This window comes from Pterocles gutturalis, unplaced genomic scaffold (assembly GCF_000699245.1).
Source record: "Pterocles gutturalis isolate BGI_N339 unplaced genomic scaffold, ASM69924v1 scaffold11830, whole genome shotgun sequence".
Taxonomy (NCBI): domain Eukaryota; kingdom Metazoa; phylum Chordata; class Aves; order Pterocliformes; family Pteroclidae; genus Pterocles; species Pterocles gutturalis.
In genome coordinates, this window is record NW_010138433.1 from 47,054 (window position 1) to 61,697 (window position 14,644).

At 37.1% G+C, this 14,644-nt stretch overlaps 1 protein-coding gene across 1 annotated transcript in view; it reads right to left on the reverse strand.

Annotated features, from left to right (window-relative positions):
- Nucleotides 1–14,644, reverse strand: part of LOC104468771 (chromosome unknown open reading frame, human C14orf159) — a 25,472-nt gene that overhangs the window by 3,008 nt on the left and 7,820 nt on the right. The window contains 6 exon segments of the mRNA XM_010083012.1: nt 1,816–1,967; nt 2,768–2,887; nt 8,258–8,406; nt 10,190–10,289; nt 10,767–11,027; nt 13,140–13,337. Of these exon segments, the coding sequence (XP_010081314.1) occupies nt 1,816–1,967; nt 2,768–2,887; nt 8,258–8,406; nt 10,190–10,289; nt 10,767–11,027; nt 13,140–13,337 (980 nt within the window).

A 14,644-nucleotide genomic window follows, 5' to 3' on the forward strand; every position in this document is an offset into this window, starting at 1 on the left:
AATGGAGACTCCCAAGGTTCTGTGGTTTGTTACAGTGCAATCCTGACACTGCTTGAACACAAGGCTGCAGAGAAATAACCTTTGTGTTTCAGGGGAAGTCTTCATTTAGTAATTATGATCTAGAGTTTTCATGGAAGCAATGCCTTTTTTTGGCAGAAAAATAAAACATTTTAAGAAAGCTGCTTGGTGCTCCTTCAGATGCCTGCTTTCCAATTGCAAACAGACAAATATAAACACTGAGGTGAGTATGTGTGGTGGTGCTCTTATCTTACTAGGATAAGGATTATAGCCTTAAAAGAAGCTGGATTGGGCAGAAAGTAGCCATATAAACTTAAACGTTCTGAATTTTTTTTATACTAATGGAGTATGTGAACACTAATCTGTTCAGTCTTCTGCACTGTTTACTGTTGTGTGATTTATAATTAAAGATACCATATTCTCTTGTCAGACATTTTGTAATTTTCTCTTCTCCACAAAAATGCTTCCATTAATTTTATCTCAATAGATTTTAGTATTGCACTTTCAATAGCTCCTTATTGAATCATTATCAATATTCCCAGCTGTGTAGTTTAGTAAAACAAAAACAAGAGCATTTCCTGAATACAACATCACATTTAATTACAGTATCTCAGTACCAGGAATCTTGATCCTAGTAGTTTTTAGGACATGTTAATTTAAAGGGCAAAACCAGTAAAAAACATTGAGAAGTGAAAAGTAATTAAGCTATTTTTGGCAAAGATTGCACTGAAAGGTGCCAGATGCTTTGTTAAGTCAAAGAAAAAGTGGCTATATGGCTGTCCTAAATGTTGGTATCAGTTTCAGTTTTATGACCTTTAGATGAAAAATCAAAATAGCAAGAATAAAAAAAAAGTAAGGCCTACTCTAAAATACTTAAGAGGTGCTTTGTTGGAATTTCACGCAGAACATATTGCCATCTCAGGAGAAATTGTTGTGGGCAATATCTATAGAAGACAAATTACATTTTGCTTACCATTCTTGGAGGTCACAAGTTTATGGGTTTTGTCCAAGTCTCTACAGAGGTAGTCTGCCACTAAAACTGAAGTTTGAAGTTCCTAAGTCATTAACAATATGGTGGAACAAACCTTACTTGGTCGTTGAGTATATTTTTATTTTTTTTAAGCACTGTCAAGTTAAAAATAGAGGCACGTTCTCAGCAGGATGAGCACAGATCAGTCATTTCTCACCCCTCTCAGTTATTTTACTTTTTCTCAGTCTGAAACCTTTGCATTCCCAGAATATCACTGTTCAGAGCCGCATTAGTCAAAACACATTTAAAAATATTAATCTGTGAATCTTTCTCCAACTTTAATTTAGAAATATTTAAAACCAATTATAGAAAGGTTCCAAGATAACTAGAAAAGGTGGAAAGATCAGTATGGAGTGGCTCCTGTATTAGGACTGTGACTTTTGATTTTGGAAGAGAGGCATCTAAAGGAGGATACAATTATAAAATAATGAACAATGCTAAGGAAGTGAACAGGGAATTTTAATCACTGTATCGCAATACAAGGATTTCTTGCACTGCCTGTAAAATTGTAGCACTGTCCTGGGATTGAAGTCACAGCACATGAATACATTCATTTTTGAGGATTTTTATGTTCAATCTGTACTGAATCGTTTGCAGAATATTCTACGTACAGTGTGGCTGCTCACTCACCAGGGATTACCAAAAGTCACCAAAAGACCACGTGAAAGGAAGCTATTGAACTGGACTGGACAGGATTTAGAGGCTGGTAGCTGATTCCATCTACGTGTCACAAGCAAGTCACAACTCCCTGGCGCTACAGAAATTACCTTGGTAACTGATGGAAGTGCTGATAGCCAGACCATCTTCTTTGATAACTGTGGAAACCCAACAGCTTTCCTCAGGTAGCGGTCATGTGTTTCACAAGTGCTGAGAATATACAGAGCACAAGCAATGGCATAGCCTCCCCAGTTAGAGACCCCTGCAAAAGAATGTCACCATGAAACCAAACTGTAAAAAAAGCCCAGAACCATGGTTATTGCAGAGATACCTAACCTGCATAAGCCATTAGGCACATACAACTAGGTCTCACGTGGCGATGGTGAAATGGAACGTGGGTATGAATTAAATATTGACAGGAATTTGGAACATTTGTTTCAGAAATACACAACTACTTAATATATTAAAATGTGTTCAGTAGTATTTCAGAGTGAATTTCTGCAAGTTTCCATCTAGCTTAGTTTGTGGTTTGTCTTTCCAACAAAGCAAAACCTGAAATGGGCATGACCTGTAATGCCATTCCACTTGGCTTAATGGGAAATCTGGGAACTGTGAGAAGCTGTGTTACAGCCCAGTGTCTTTTGCTTTTAGCCACACAGAGGTAGGAGATTTTTATAAAGTGTCAGCAAATTTTCACTGGTGTCAGATTTTATAATGGAATGCTGTAACCTTCCAGAGAATACCTTTTTGGTCACAAATTATGACTGAGAAAGAGTTCATCTGTTTTATAACATATGAAGCCATGGTGATTTTTCAAGAATATTCAGGATTTGCCCAACTATTTCTAACTAAACGCACTTTCTTCACAGAACGTCTTTAGTTTTTGGTCGTTCCTGCTGGACCTATAGCTGCTTAACTATTCAGAAAATGGACAAAATAGAGATAGATTTGTTTGTTAATGATGACTTGGTCAAATTAGCTGGAAACACAGATGTCTTCTCACCCAGTCTATTTTCAAACATCAAGAAGTCTCCCATGCCCCCCCACCCCCAAATCCCTTACCAGCTACAATAGTAAAATCAGCTTCAACATCACAAGCTATAACATCTCCATTTTTTATGTGCTTCTTTACAGCATCTTTTACTTTGCCCATTCCTAATTCATTTCCTCCATCTCCAACACCTTTATTAAAAGAGAAAAAGATCAAATGAGTATGAACCCAGCATATAACTAACAAACCATTTAGAAAGCATCCAGTGTCTTCCCCAGAGCTGCTGTGACAGTTCATAGCTCCATACAAGAGGATTTATCCTTTTTCATCAAAAGTAGCTAAAAACCAGAAGACTGTGAATGAAACAGCTGAAAGCATCACCTTATCGCATGCTATCACATGACCAGCAGGTCAAGGGAGGTGATTCTCCCCCTCTACTCTGCTCTCCTGAGACCCCACCTGGAGTATTGCGTCCAGTATAAGAAGGACATGGACCTGTTGGAGCGAGTTCAGAGGAGAGCTACAAAGATGGTCAGAGGGCTGGAGCAGAGAGACAGGTTGAGAGAGTTGGGGTTGTTCAGCCCGCAGAAGAGAAGGCTCCAGGGAGACCTTATAGCAGCATTCCTGTAGCTAAAGAGGGCTACAGGAGAGATGGGGAGGGACTCTTTATCAGGGAGTGTAGTGATAGAACAAGGGGTAACGGCTTTAAACTGAAAGAGAGTAGATTTAGATTAGATATTAGATTAGGAAGTAATTTTTTACAGTGAGGATGGCGAGACACTGGAACAGGTTGCCCAGGGAAGCTGTGGATGCCCCATCCCTGGAGGTGTTCAAGGCCAGGCTGGATGAGGCTTTGAGCAACCTGGTCTAGTGGAGGGTGTCCCTGCCCATGGCAGGGGGGTTGGAGCTCAATGACCTTTAAGGTCCTTTCCAACCCAAACCATTCTATGATTCTGTGATTCTAACTTTTAAGTGGCTATATGTGATATATGCTGTATTGGTTCAGGCAAAAGCAATCAAAATTATCAAGTGCTCATGAACTGCAGACAGAATTAAGACAGTAAACTTTGCTTACAGAAGGCCTTGAGTGTTGTCTATACTGCATTATCATAAGTACATTAGCACAAATAGAGGAAAAAAGAAAATGAATCCAAAATAAACCTGAGAAATTAGCCTATGATTCTATAATAAAGCAAGCATAGAAAACTTAGGCTTGCTACAAGCCTTAATTTAAAAAAAAAAAAAAAAGAGATTACAACTAGCAATTATTAGAGAAAGATAAGTAAAAATATATGTAAGGACTTTGGCAGAAGTAGGACTTACTGCACTGTCAATCTGTTTTACACAGATCACTATCATTGTGCCATAGTGTACAAAGAGCCTAACCCTGTGTAATTTTACTGTTTTCATTTTTCCTAGGAATTTATGAAAAAAATAGCTGATTTTTTTTTTTTAATGTTCATATATTCAGGATGTGGGGTCTTGATTTTTGTTGGTCACGTAGAAACACTACATAGTTGTCTCGGTGATTTCAGTAAAATCAATGGGGCCTAAGTTATTTCAGGAAAATTCTGGGCAACCCTATGTTTGAGACATAAAATTGGTAGATGTCATTCAGAGATTTGGAGATGAGGACAACACCTTAACTGTCAGTTTACGTGAAAGCTGCATAGTACCTTTAGTCTCTTACCAATGTGTAAAAAAAAAAAAAAAAATTGACATTTCTCTTTCACCTGTTAGTCTAAATGGCATCTTCTCAAGTTTGAAGATTTTATAGAAAAATCCTACTTAATGTCTGTGAAACAGAACAGTGAAGAGCTCCAACTCATCACTGCAATGTATCATATTTGAATTTGAAATGTGACTGCTCTAATGCATAACGTGTTACAGGAAAGAAACGACAGTATTTATAATTTACACTTCAAGCCCGAAAATTGAAGAATTTAACACTTTTAGTAACTGCATAAATATCTCACATAAGTCTGTAGCAAACTTCTTAAGTGAAATTGAAAATTATGTCTCAGAGTAATTTTTTATTTAACCCCTTAAGTCTGTATAGTCAAAGGGAGCGTAACTGAGTGACACATAACTTTCATAAAAGGATTTGCCATGGAACAGCTACTCTTTTTTCTTCTCTGTTTTAATAACCTGTTCACATTTATTTTGATGTTGGAATTTAATGGTGTTTGCTAAAATCTCTTTGTTGGTAGTACTTTTCAAATAGGTAATGACATAAGGTGCTTCTATCATCATGTATAAATACAGTAGTTACTACTGTTTTGTAAAAACCCACACAATGTTTTGATTTTTCTTATATTCGAAATCCAAAATTTTGCTCTTAATATTCTTTAAAAAGGCTCAAATGAATTCTTGTCCCTTGAAGACCATCAACAGTTTCTTTAACTGAAGGATACTAATCTGTTACTCAGGGTTTTTTTGTATCAGCCTTGCTTTGCTTTTCCTTGTCTTCGTGGAAGTCCTGTCACCAGGATGGTTATGCAGTTAGTGGATCTACTGCTGTGGATGGATCCCATTAGAATTATACTGGGAGGAAAAGAACACCACACCAAAAATTTTCCTGTACCATCTGTTTTCTTCTTCCTCTACATGGTGGCAGAGGACTACATTTTACTGTAGATTTCCAGAGTGAGATTCACCTGACAAAACGCAGCGTTCTACACATGAGCTAGTCAGCTAGTCTTTCAAAGTCAGCAGAGAGAAACAGACCCTTCAAACATTCAGTTCATCTCACCCCAAGGCAAACATCTCAAATATAGATGTCTGAAAATAGACAATATGAATCCTCTTCTCCTAAAGGCCTGAGTGCTTTCCAGGCAGAGGAAAAATAGTTCAGTCGGATCTTGCATGCAAGTTTTCACTGACTACATTGGTTTCTGAAACTACATTCATAAAAAATGCAGGAAATGTCAGTCTTCTGTGCTAAAAATCATTTGTCTGAAAGGAAGACAAGTGTGACCACATTTATTCATGCAGTACTTTGGAAAGCTTTTCATTAGCTCAAATAAAAATAGCATACAGCTATGTCAGTTGTATGTCAGCTGAAAAAATAGCATATGGTTTTGGTAACATCTCTTAATCTTTCATTTCAATCTTTTGGGGAAAAAGGTCCTTCCAACCTCAGCCTTTCATGTCTTCTTATTTTGTATATTCCTGAAGGTTTCTGCTTACTCCGTGACTTTTTATGATATTGGCACCCATACAGTTGTAGGCATTGATCACCATTTGTCTGTGGTCAAACTCCTAGATCAGATTTTTTTAAACACAGATCTTGTTTTAAATGCAAAACTTGACAGCAACTAATCAGCATGTAACAAATGTTCTATTATTTCCCCTCTCCACCTACTAACACAGCACTTCTTGCCACTGAGCGCACTATACAAAGACTTCTGTAAAGCCAAAAACTTGATCTTTCTAGTAAGGTTATCCCAGTACTCCTCCCTAATGGGTGCTGTAAAATATTTGCATTTTATTTTGGAACTAGACATATGACTCCAAATTCCTACTGACCGTGAAGAAAGTCAGGTAGCCTCACCAGAAAAATTTATCATAATCTGTAGCAACACATCATCATGAGTAATGAGAGATAAGATGCAAAGGCCAGAGCCCAGATTCGTGCCCTGTTAAGCTGTGCTTTGCAGAAATGCATCGAAAAAGCCAACAGCCATCCCAAGAAATTGCAATCAAATTAAAAAACACACACAAAAAGTTAGTGTGACAAGCAAAATAAGAAATGTTAACTAGGTAACAGACAATGTAAAAAGGAATTACATCGCTTTGCTATAGATACTCAATTAGATCTCCAGTGTAGAATATCCATGTACTCAAATTCCATGCGAGATCAGAGCAGAGGCCCTCATTGTTTTTTGAAGCCTATGACTTGTTAAATAATTTTCTGTGTAGAAATCTCTTTAGAAAAAATTTACGTCAGTGGGACACAGTGAATCTGGATAACTGCCTTTCTTCTTATTCACAAGCTGACAGTATTTTTAATTAATATATTTGAATATTCAGAGAGTGTTTAAACCAAACTAAATTCTGCTGAACAGATTCAAATGCCCACTGAGCAGAACACTCCAACCTCCGCCAAATCAATAATATACTTTGAGCTGCTCTGAAGGATATTTTAAGAGATTAGGGTATTTGATTAAAGGAGTCGGGATGTGATGTTACATGAGTAGCTGAAGAGACCAAGTCCTTCTATCAACAGTCTAAAATCAGGGACAAAATAATTGAAATTAACTGTAGCAGAGAAAGATCTGAGGCATTTTGCTAAACAGCTTTACGAAAGAGAGCTTTTTCTATCCTTATTCAATCAATCTTCAGTTTCTCTGCTGAGATTGCCAACAGAGTGCCATCTAGAGTGCTTCTTTTTGAATGTTGAAAGTTATTCCTTAGGAAAAGGACAAAAATATGAATTAAATCTAAACAAAATCTAATACAAGTTTAAAGATAATAAAAAAAATTCCAGTGAACTCTTCTGCCCTACAGCTTTTAAATTATTCCAATACAGTGAAATCAGACTACGCATTATCTCTGCAGGAGCTTTTTAAATTCAGTGGAAACATTTGAAAAAACACCACTACTGAGAAGTCAAAGTTCCAGTGGTAATATCTAGGAGTGAGTTCACAGCACTACAAGAAGAAAAAAAGCCATATCAGCAGACATGTTCTGCTGTGTCTGAAATCAGCCTGGCATAGATAATTATTTCTAATTTTGTGATACTTATTGCTAACTTTGTTTCGAATATTTATTTAGATTATAGGTCTCTTAACTACATTTTGGGCCATACAGTATAGCATAAAGCATTTCATAGTACAAAGATGCTGTACAACACTTTATATATATATGGGAATCCTTGATCTATGGCATATTGTTTCAAAACCAGATACAAGTCAGTTTTCAGGAAAAAAGGACTGTTGGCAAAGGAGAGGAGTACTGTGTTGACAAAAGCACTCTTATTAGATGTATTAGTCAATGATAATGTAGTTTTGGCAGGAAGGACAATGTACTCCTTTAAAGAGAATTATTGTATACATATATTTTGATAGAGAAGGCACTATTACAATAGATGCAAATATGCAATCTATTCTCAAGAGAATGTACTGTTAAAAGACAATATAAACTAAGATTCTATCCAGACAACCATTAAAATAACTATAAAATTTTAACATGTAAAGTTTCCATTCAGTAGTCATTTGCTTTCTATACTGCCTTTCACACGTAAAATGCATAGTAGTGTCAAAAAGTGCATTTGGAGAAGCATATGTATGCACATGATGAATAGATAACACACACATCTGGGCTTGCTTTTTTGTCCTTAAATAACTTTGACATGAACTTCATTGTTTTTTGGTTGTGAGAACTCCTCAAGGGAAACCTCTAATTTTTCTCCAGCAATGGTCTCTAAATTCAACAACGTCAAACAGCTGTAGCCCACAGGCAGTTATTCAGCACCTGCCTCCTGCTCTCTTCATTTCTACTAAGAGTTCTTGGTTTGTGCTTCTCTTGCTTCTGAGAATGTAACACAAAGTCACACATACCTGTTGTTGTGAGTCCTGGAATGTTTTGTGCAGCTAGAAATAGTTCATCTATGGGATCCACTAGATGTTTAATGTTAACTTTTCTGGCATTGTAATAATTGCCATCAGCAGCCCTCCCAGCACGCTCTATTGCTATCAAGTGATCAAATCTGGTTAGAGACAAGGGAGAAATCAGAGGAGAGGGGTCAAAGCTGTGATTCTGATACAACAAACCTTTTTGTTGGCTGCTTCTCCTGTTGTGCTTGGTTCTACTTTTTGACCATTTGGAATTTAAGGTAAAACTTGTATTCTGTTTTGTTATTTCTGAATGTAGTTCTGTACAGTTTATTTTCAAAGGTTAGTCTAGTTTCTTTATAGCTTTAGCACAACTCCCTCTAACTACATTTGCTACCAAGAAATCGAGAAGTTCCTGAAATCCTCCTACCCACTAGTCCTTTGGGTCAGTCATCTGGCCTTGCTCTGTTTCATGTTAAAATATATTATATCTTGTAAGGCATTAGTCTCTATAAGGATTTTCAAAGAAAACAAAGAAGTGGTAAACTAATGATCATCTAAATCCTTGTTAGTATAAATAGAGTCTCTGCTTAAAGTACATTGTTTGGCAAATGTTCATTTGTTTCTAGTTATGGAGTTTTTTTGGTTTGGGTCTTTAAATTTGGAGTATTTTTCTTTCAGTCTATGGCTTTTTTGCTAGTTATGAAAGTAGATGTGTACTGCAGATGTCCTACATTTTAAGCAGAATTTTAGTACTCAGTTTTGTCATTGTACATTAGAATTAAGTTATTTTGCTTCTGTTTCTTAATTTTACTGTTATGAGGTTACTAATTCTGATGAACTACTTAATGTTTTTATGGGTGGGTATCTATGGTGACCCTGGAGACCTTAAACAGGTTAGCTGTCTACTTTAAAGAAACACTTAGCTTTTTGGGACTGCGGGATCAACTGAAATAGAAACTGGCTATATTTATATTATGCATAGCTATAAAATAAATTTTTAAAACAGTACATAAAAAATGAAGACAGTATCATGCATACTATTACAGCATACAATTACAGCATACACTAACCTGTGGAAAGAAATGGGAATTGAATAAGTTGGTAAAACAAATACCAGGGTGAAAGATCTTTTTATTAAAGAGAACAAACTGAAGGCAGTTACATTAAATGCTTTACAAGGAAAGATCAATAAAAATGAGGAATGTATGCATACTTAAAGGAAATGTAAACTGCCTGCTAAGTAATGAAATGCGTGTAGAGCTACTTAGCAAATTCTCCAGTGCATTAACCCTAATCACACACTTTGTATAAATCTGGATTTTTGCCCAACATTGTACACTCAACAATGCATATGCAAACAGTTCAAATCAATATTGAGCAGTGCATGCATACATCTATAATTTTGGCTTTGGCTGCCTAAAGACAAGAGGATGATCACTTTTACACTATTACAAACACATGACATTTTATTAAATCAGATTAGATTCCCCAGTTGTCAGACCTCAGCTAAAGTTCTAGAAAGTGAACACACTCCACAATGTTTTCCTAGCTCTTTCACTGACTCTGACATACTACTTCCCCTTTCTGATTTTCTCACTGATTTAAAAACTGGTAAAATAACATAAATTGTGTTTGTATATCTATATCTACGGAATAACAGCTGAAAGGCTTTTAGAAATTTTTCAAAGGAAAAGAGCTAATGATACATGAAGTATCATATTTTTTTTGTATTCCAGAAATGCATAATTGCAGAATAATATGGAATTCTGTACTCTTACGTGTGCTCCAATGTTTGGCTTCAAAGTTTGTTCTGTTCATTCCAAGTCTTAAGGACTTACTTGTAACCATTACACCTTCTTAGATCATGGTCATTATTTTTATTATAACTTTACACGGTTGAGGTGTGACCCATTCTCAAAAACTGAATACACATACCTAGGTCTTCCAGGATTCCCATTCTCACACAAAAACATTAAAGCTGAATCAGCACCTTCCCTTTGATAACTCAGTAGAGGGACAGGTCTCTTCAGGATTCCTACAGGACACCAAAATACAATTCAGATACCATCCACCTTTTTTTTTTTTTTTAAATTTGCTTTTGAGTAACTTTAAAAAAAAAAAAAAAGAAAGCAGAACACTTAGGGACTCAATGTCTTTATGCAGGTCCTGATAAACTCCCTGCATCTTTACTTTAAATTAAACTAATTTGGATGTTAGTGCTAGTAAATGAGACCTTGAGATAGAAAACAGGTCTACAAGAATAAGAACAGACATCCAGAATTCATCACAAACAGCTAATCCAGAATCAGTACCCAGACATGTAAGCATTAGCTTGATGCCAGCTAGGTTTAACAAAATGTCATCATAGGAACACTGATCGGAGCTTAGAGGGTGAACTCCTGGTTCATTCTCTGGAAAAAAAAAAAATCCTGTACTAAGTGACAGTGAGATTAACTGAAACAAACCTTGTCTCAAATTGGCAAGATAAAAAGTGAAAAGATGTGTGTCTTACCTAGTTGAACAGCCTCTTCAATAATCTTTTTATTCAGATTCATGGCTCTACGATCTGTTACTATGGCAACCTCTTTCTCCAAGGCCTGCAATATAGCTGCAATAGCCAGGGCTCCCGGGGGCCCGTCGTTCTCTTCCGGTGGCTGGCAAGTGAAGTGGGTAGGAAATCCAGTTGTTATCAGCACTGAGCGAGCATGGGAGATGGACAGGCAAGCCTTCAGCAGCTCGTCCTGCCGCTGTAAATGAATTATACCCCGGCTTCCTATAAAAGTGTTTTTAAAGAGAGCAGCACACATCAATGTATCGTTCTCCTTTTGAAGTTTCCGTGTGGGTGAAACCTGCATACTTTAATGACATAAAATGGGTTAAAAAAAAAAAACCCCAAAACAAAAACAAAACCCTCTAGTCAAGGCAGGAATTGGTGTAATTTCCTCAGGAAACCTAGGAAGGTGTAGGATATGAGTAATGAAGATAACGGGCTGTGATACCAGGTTAAGAATTCCAGTTAACTGGATTCTGAAAATTACTATAGCTAGCATTTCTAGGTACTAGTGTAAATAGCTTTTTCTTTTTCTGAGAGCTTATTGCATATTGTTTCCTTTCTTGTGGCCCTCTGATTTCCTCTGATCTGTGGTGACAGTCACACTAGACCATAGCTAGCTACTGAAGCTAAATTGCAACTCAGGCATCCCAGATCTTACAGAACTTCTGATGCAGACTTCAGATGAATAAGCTGGTCCCTCATCTCTATTTAACTCTATCCCCTTAGGGAAGAGCTAATTCTGAAGTAAATTCCACTAAATGAAATGATTAACCACAGAAGTGAGGTTTCAGAGACACGGTAAGTCACCAGGAGACTTTATGAGCTCAATTAATACATCAGTATCCAGGTGACTGCTAAAAGATCTTTTAACACCTCATGTAGTAGAGGACTATGTTATCTGACCTTGAGAAATAGGCGAATATTAGCAGATGTCCCTTCTCATGGATCAGTCCCTAAAGAGGCAACACTGTGTCATCTGTGTATGTCTTTCATTGTTCAAACACTTCCTATCCCCTCTCCCTTCCCTGGCACTCAGGAACACAAGTTCACAATGCAGTCCTTTCAATTTGCTAGCACTCCTGAAAACCACAAATACCAGCATGATGTGCTGATATTCATGGGCTGATAGCCAGAGGTAAGTCCTCACTATTGTTTTCTAGCCACCTCACATCTTCATCTTCCTCACCTTTCCTGCCCCCCCACCCCACTTCCCTCTTTTTGGCCTCAATTTCCACTTTGCCATTTCTTCCTCTGTTCCTCCTACATAACATGCAGGCAATATATAGACAGTAGACACAGGAAAATGTTCTGAACAAAATTTAAGTAACAAAAGCAGGGAATGTTAGTCTCTGAGAAGTGGGGTATGTTAACTGAGATAAAGTACTGTACTCTCTTTTAGCAATAAAATGAGCTAACTCTGAAGTTGGGCCCTGTATTTCTGCAGAGCATGGCATCATGCCAAGCTGAACTCCAGAGAGTGGGAAAAGGAGAGGCCTTGTGAGTAAAAATAAACAGACCCAAACATATGCGCACAGCCCAAACCCAGAGCTTAGCAGAGCTGGGCGTAAGCTGTTTTCCAGTACTGCCTACAGAGGATTTCAGAAAATTTATGGGAAACTGAGATTAGAATTTACAGCAGACAGAGGGACTAACTCAGTGTGTATTTTAGGAATGATTGTGCTATTCAGTTTGCCTTTATTTTCCTTCTCATCTTCCTTGTGCTCACGCGCAGCCCTATTTCTCAACCTTCTGTGGTGAGCAGGTCACTTTGGTCCATCACACAACACCTCAGTGATGAATATGTGAGCAGAGCTCACACGTAATTCCACCCATCAGAGAGGGGTGTTTGAAAAGCACATGCTACTACGAGAATTTTCTGGTAGGGGCACAGTTATCATGAGTATATATAAAGAAACATATTTACTTAAGAGTTAATACCTGTGTAGTTGTTACCAGCATGCTGATATTCCCTGTACTTTGCATACCAATTTCAGTTTTATTCAATCACAGTTCTTATTCCCTGTGGACTCTCCAGTCTGCTGTAAACATCGATGCTTTTGTGTACTTTGAGAGTATACAGTCATCAAGATCAGATATTCCATTACCCATAAGATTGAATGGTTTTCGCCAGACTCTGGTATTAAGTATGGTAACAAAAAATGAAAGACCTAATTATATTAATTCACTGTTTTCCACAAAGAATTTTTAACATCTGAAAATTGCCTTTATATTCTTACTGTATTCTTGAACTTCACGAATATCTCAAAATGCAGGATAGGTCATATCTACCTCATAACAAATCCACTAAAGGAAAAGAGTATTTGTTTTTACCTGGATCTATGCCAATTAGGGTCTCTAGAGTCTTTATCTTTTGGGCTGCTTTTGCTGACACAATACTATAATGTAGAGGATCTTGAGAAATGCAGTGGACTTGTGGGACTTCTTTTGAGGATCTGACTGTGACATTGTTGTTCTTTTGGTCAGTAATGAACATGCAGCCAGGAGAATGAGTAAAAGCTAATGGAGCTCCTAAAATGGGTGAAAAAACTTCAATTAAACACATTGTTATTGCAATATGTTGAAATATCAGAATAATAAAATTGCAAAAAACTATTTAATTTAACAACACAGAGTTTCTGCCTAATGACACCTATAAACACAGGTGATATTTTAAGTTACACTGAAGCAATTCATACACTTTGAGAAATAAATGTAGGCATATACATCTGAAAATGTTTTCACTGTTAAAAAGCTCATGTGGGTAGTTGAAATCAGGTTTTTTTCTTTGGTATGAACTTGAGGCAACTTAGGAACTGAACACTGGTACCCTGCAAGGAAGTCTGTCAGGAATTGGCAATTCTGGAAATGGGGTTTGGTATGCATAAAGAAACTAGTGCTTTGACATAAGAACAAATTAATGCTTCAGTTTGCACAGTGTGTTGTTGATATTGTTTCCGTAAGAATAAATTTTCTAGGTTCTAGAGTGTTGCTGGAAGCTCTAGTGTCTCTCTTGTACTTTTGAATATCCTTGTAATAATGACATAACAAAACTATGTCAACTACTGACTAGGAGTAGTCCTTTATCAGATTAAGAAAATGGGGAATAGAGTCTCTGCGCAGTGTCTTGCTGACCTAACTAGGAGACCTATAAACTGGCAAGGGATAATGACAAAAGGTGACCAGTAAGCCTTAGCAGAGCAAATTTGAGTAGCATCTAAAACTCTGGTGAGCAATAAGCTTATTTAGACCTGACATAATAGTAGCTCCCTAAGCTGAAAATATTTGCTGTCTTTATACTAATTCCAGAAGTCTTGATCTAGATTATACTTGATTTGGCAAAACTGGCACGTTGTTGGACAAATCTTACTTTGTTAGCATGACGAAAAGATACAAGATATTTCTTTAAAAAGTACCTATGTGCTTGGTCTGTGCTAGATCTGGTGAGAGTCTATGGCTAGTTAATTTAAAAGCATCTGGGGAACATGGTTGTTGAGGTTTAATATACCTCGCCAAACTATGTGAACAGACAATATTTTTTGTGAGAAGCTAGCAGATTCACCTAAAGTATGGGTACCGGTGTTATGGCAGAATTTTAACTACCTAGATGAAAAAGGAGCACAGAAAGATACAAACTGCCAAAAAATTCCTGGGATGCATTAATGGCAACTGGTTTTAATACAGAAAAGGGAGACATAAACAAAAGTAAAAGCCAGTTCCAGGCAAAGGCGAAATAGACAGCTGCTTTGGGCAAGAGATTGTAGAGAATTGTCTCCTTTCCCTGCAACAAGGATGCATGAGGAAGATGAATAAAAACACTGGAGAACAGAGGAAAGAGT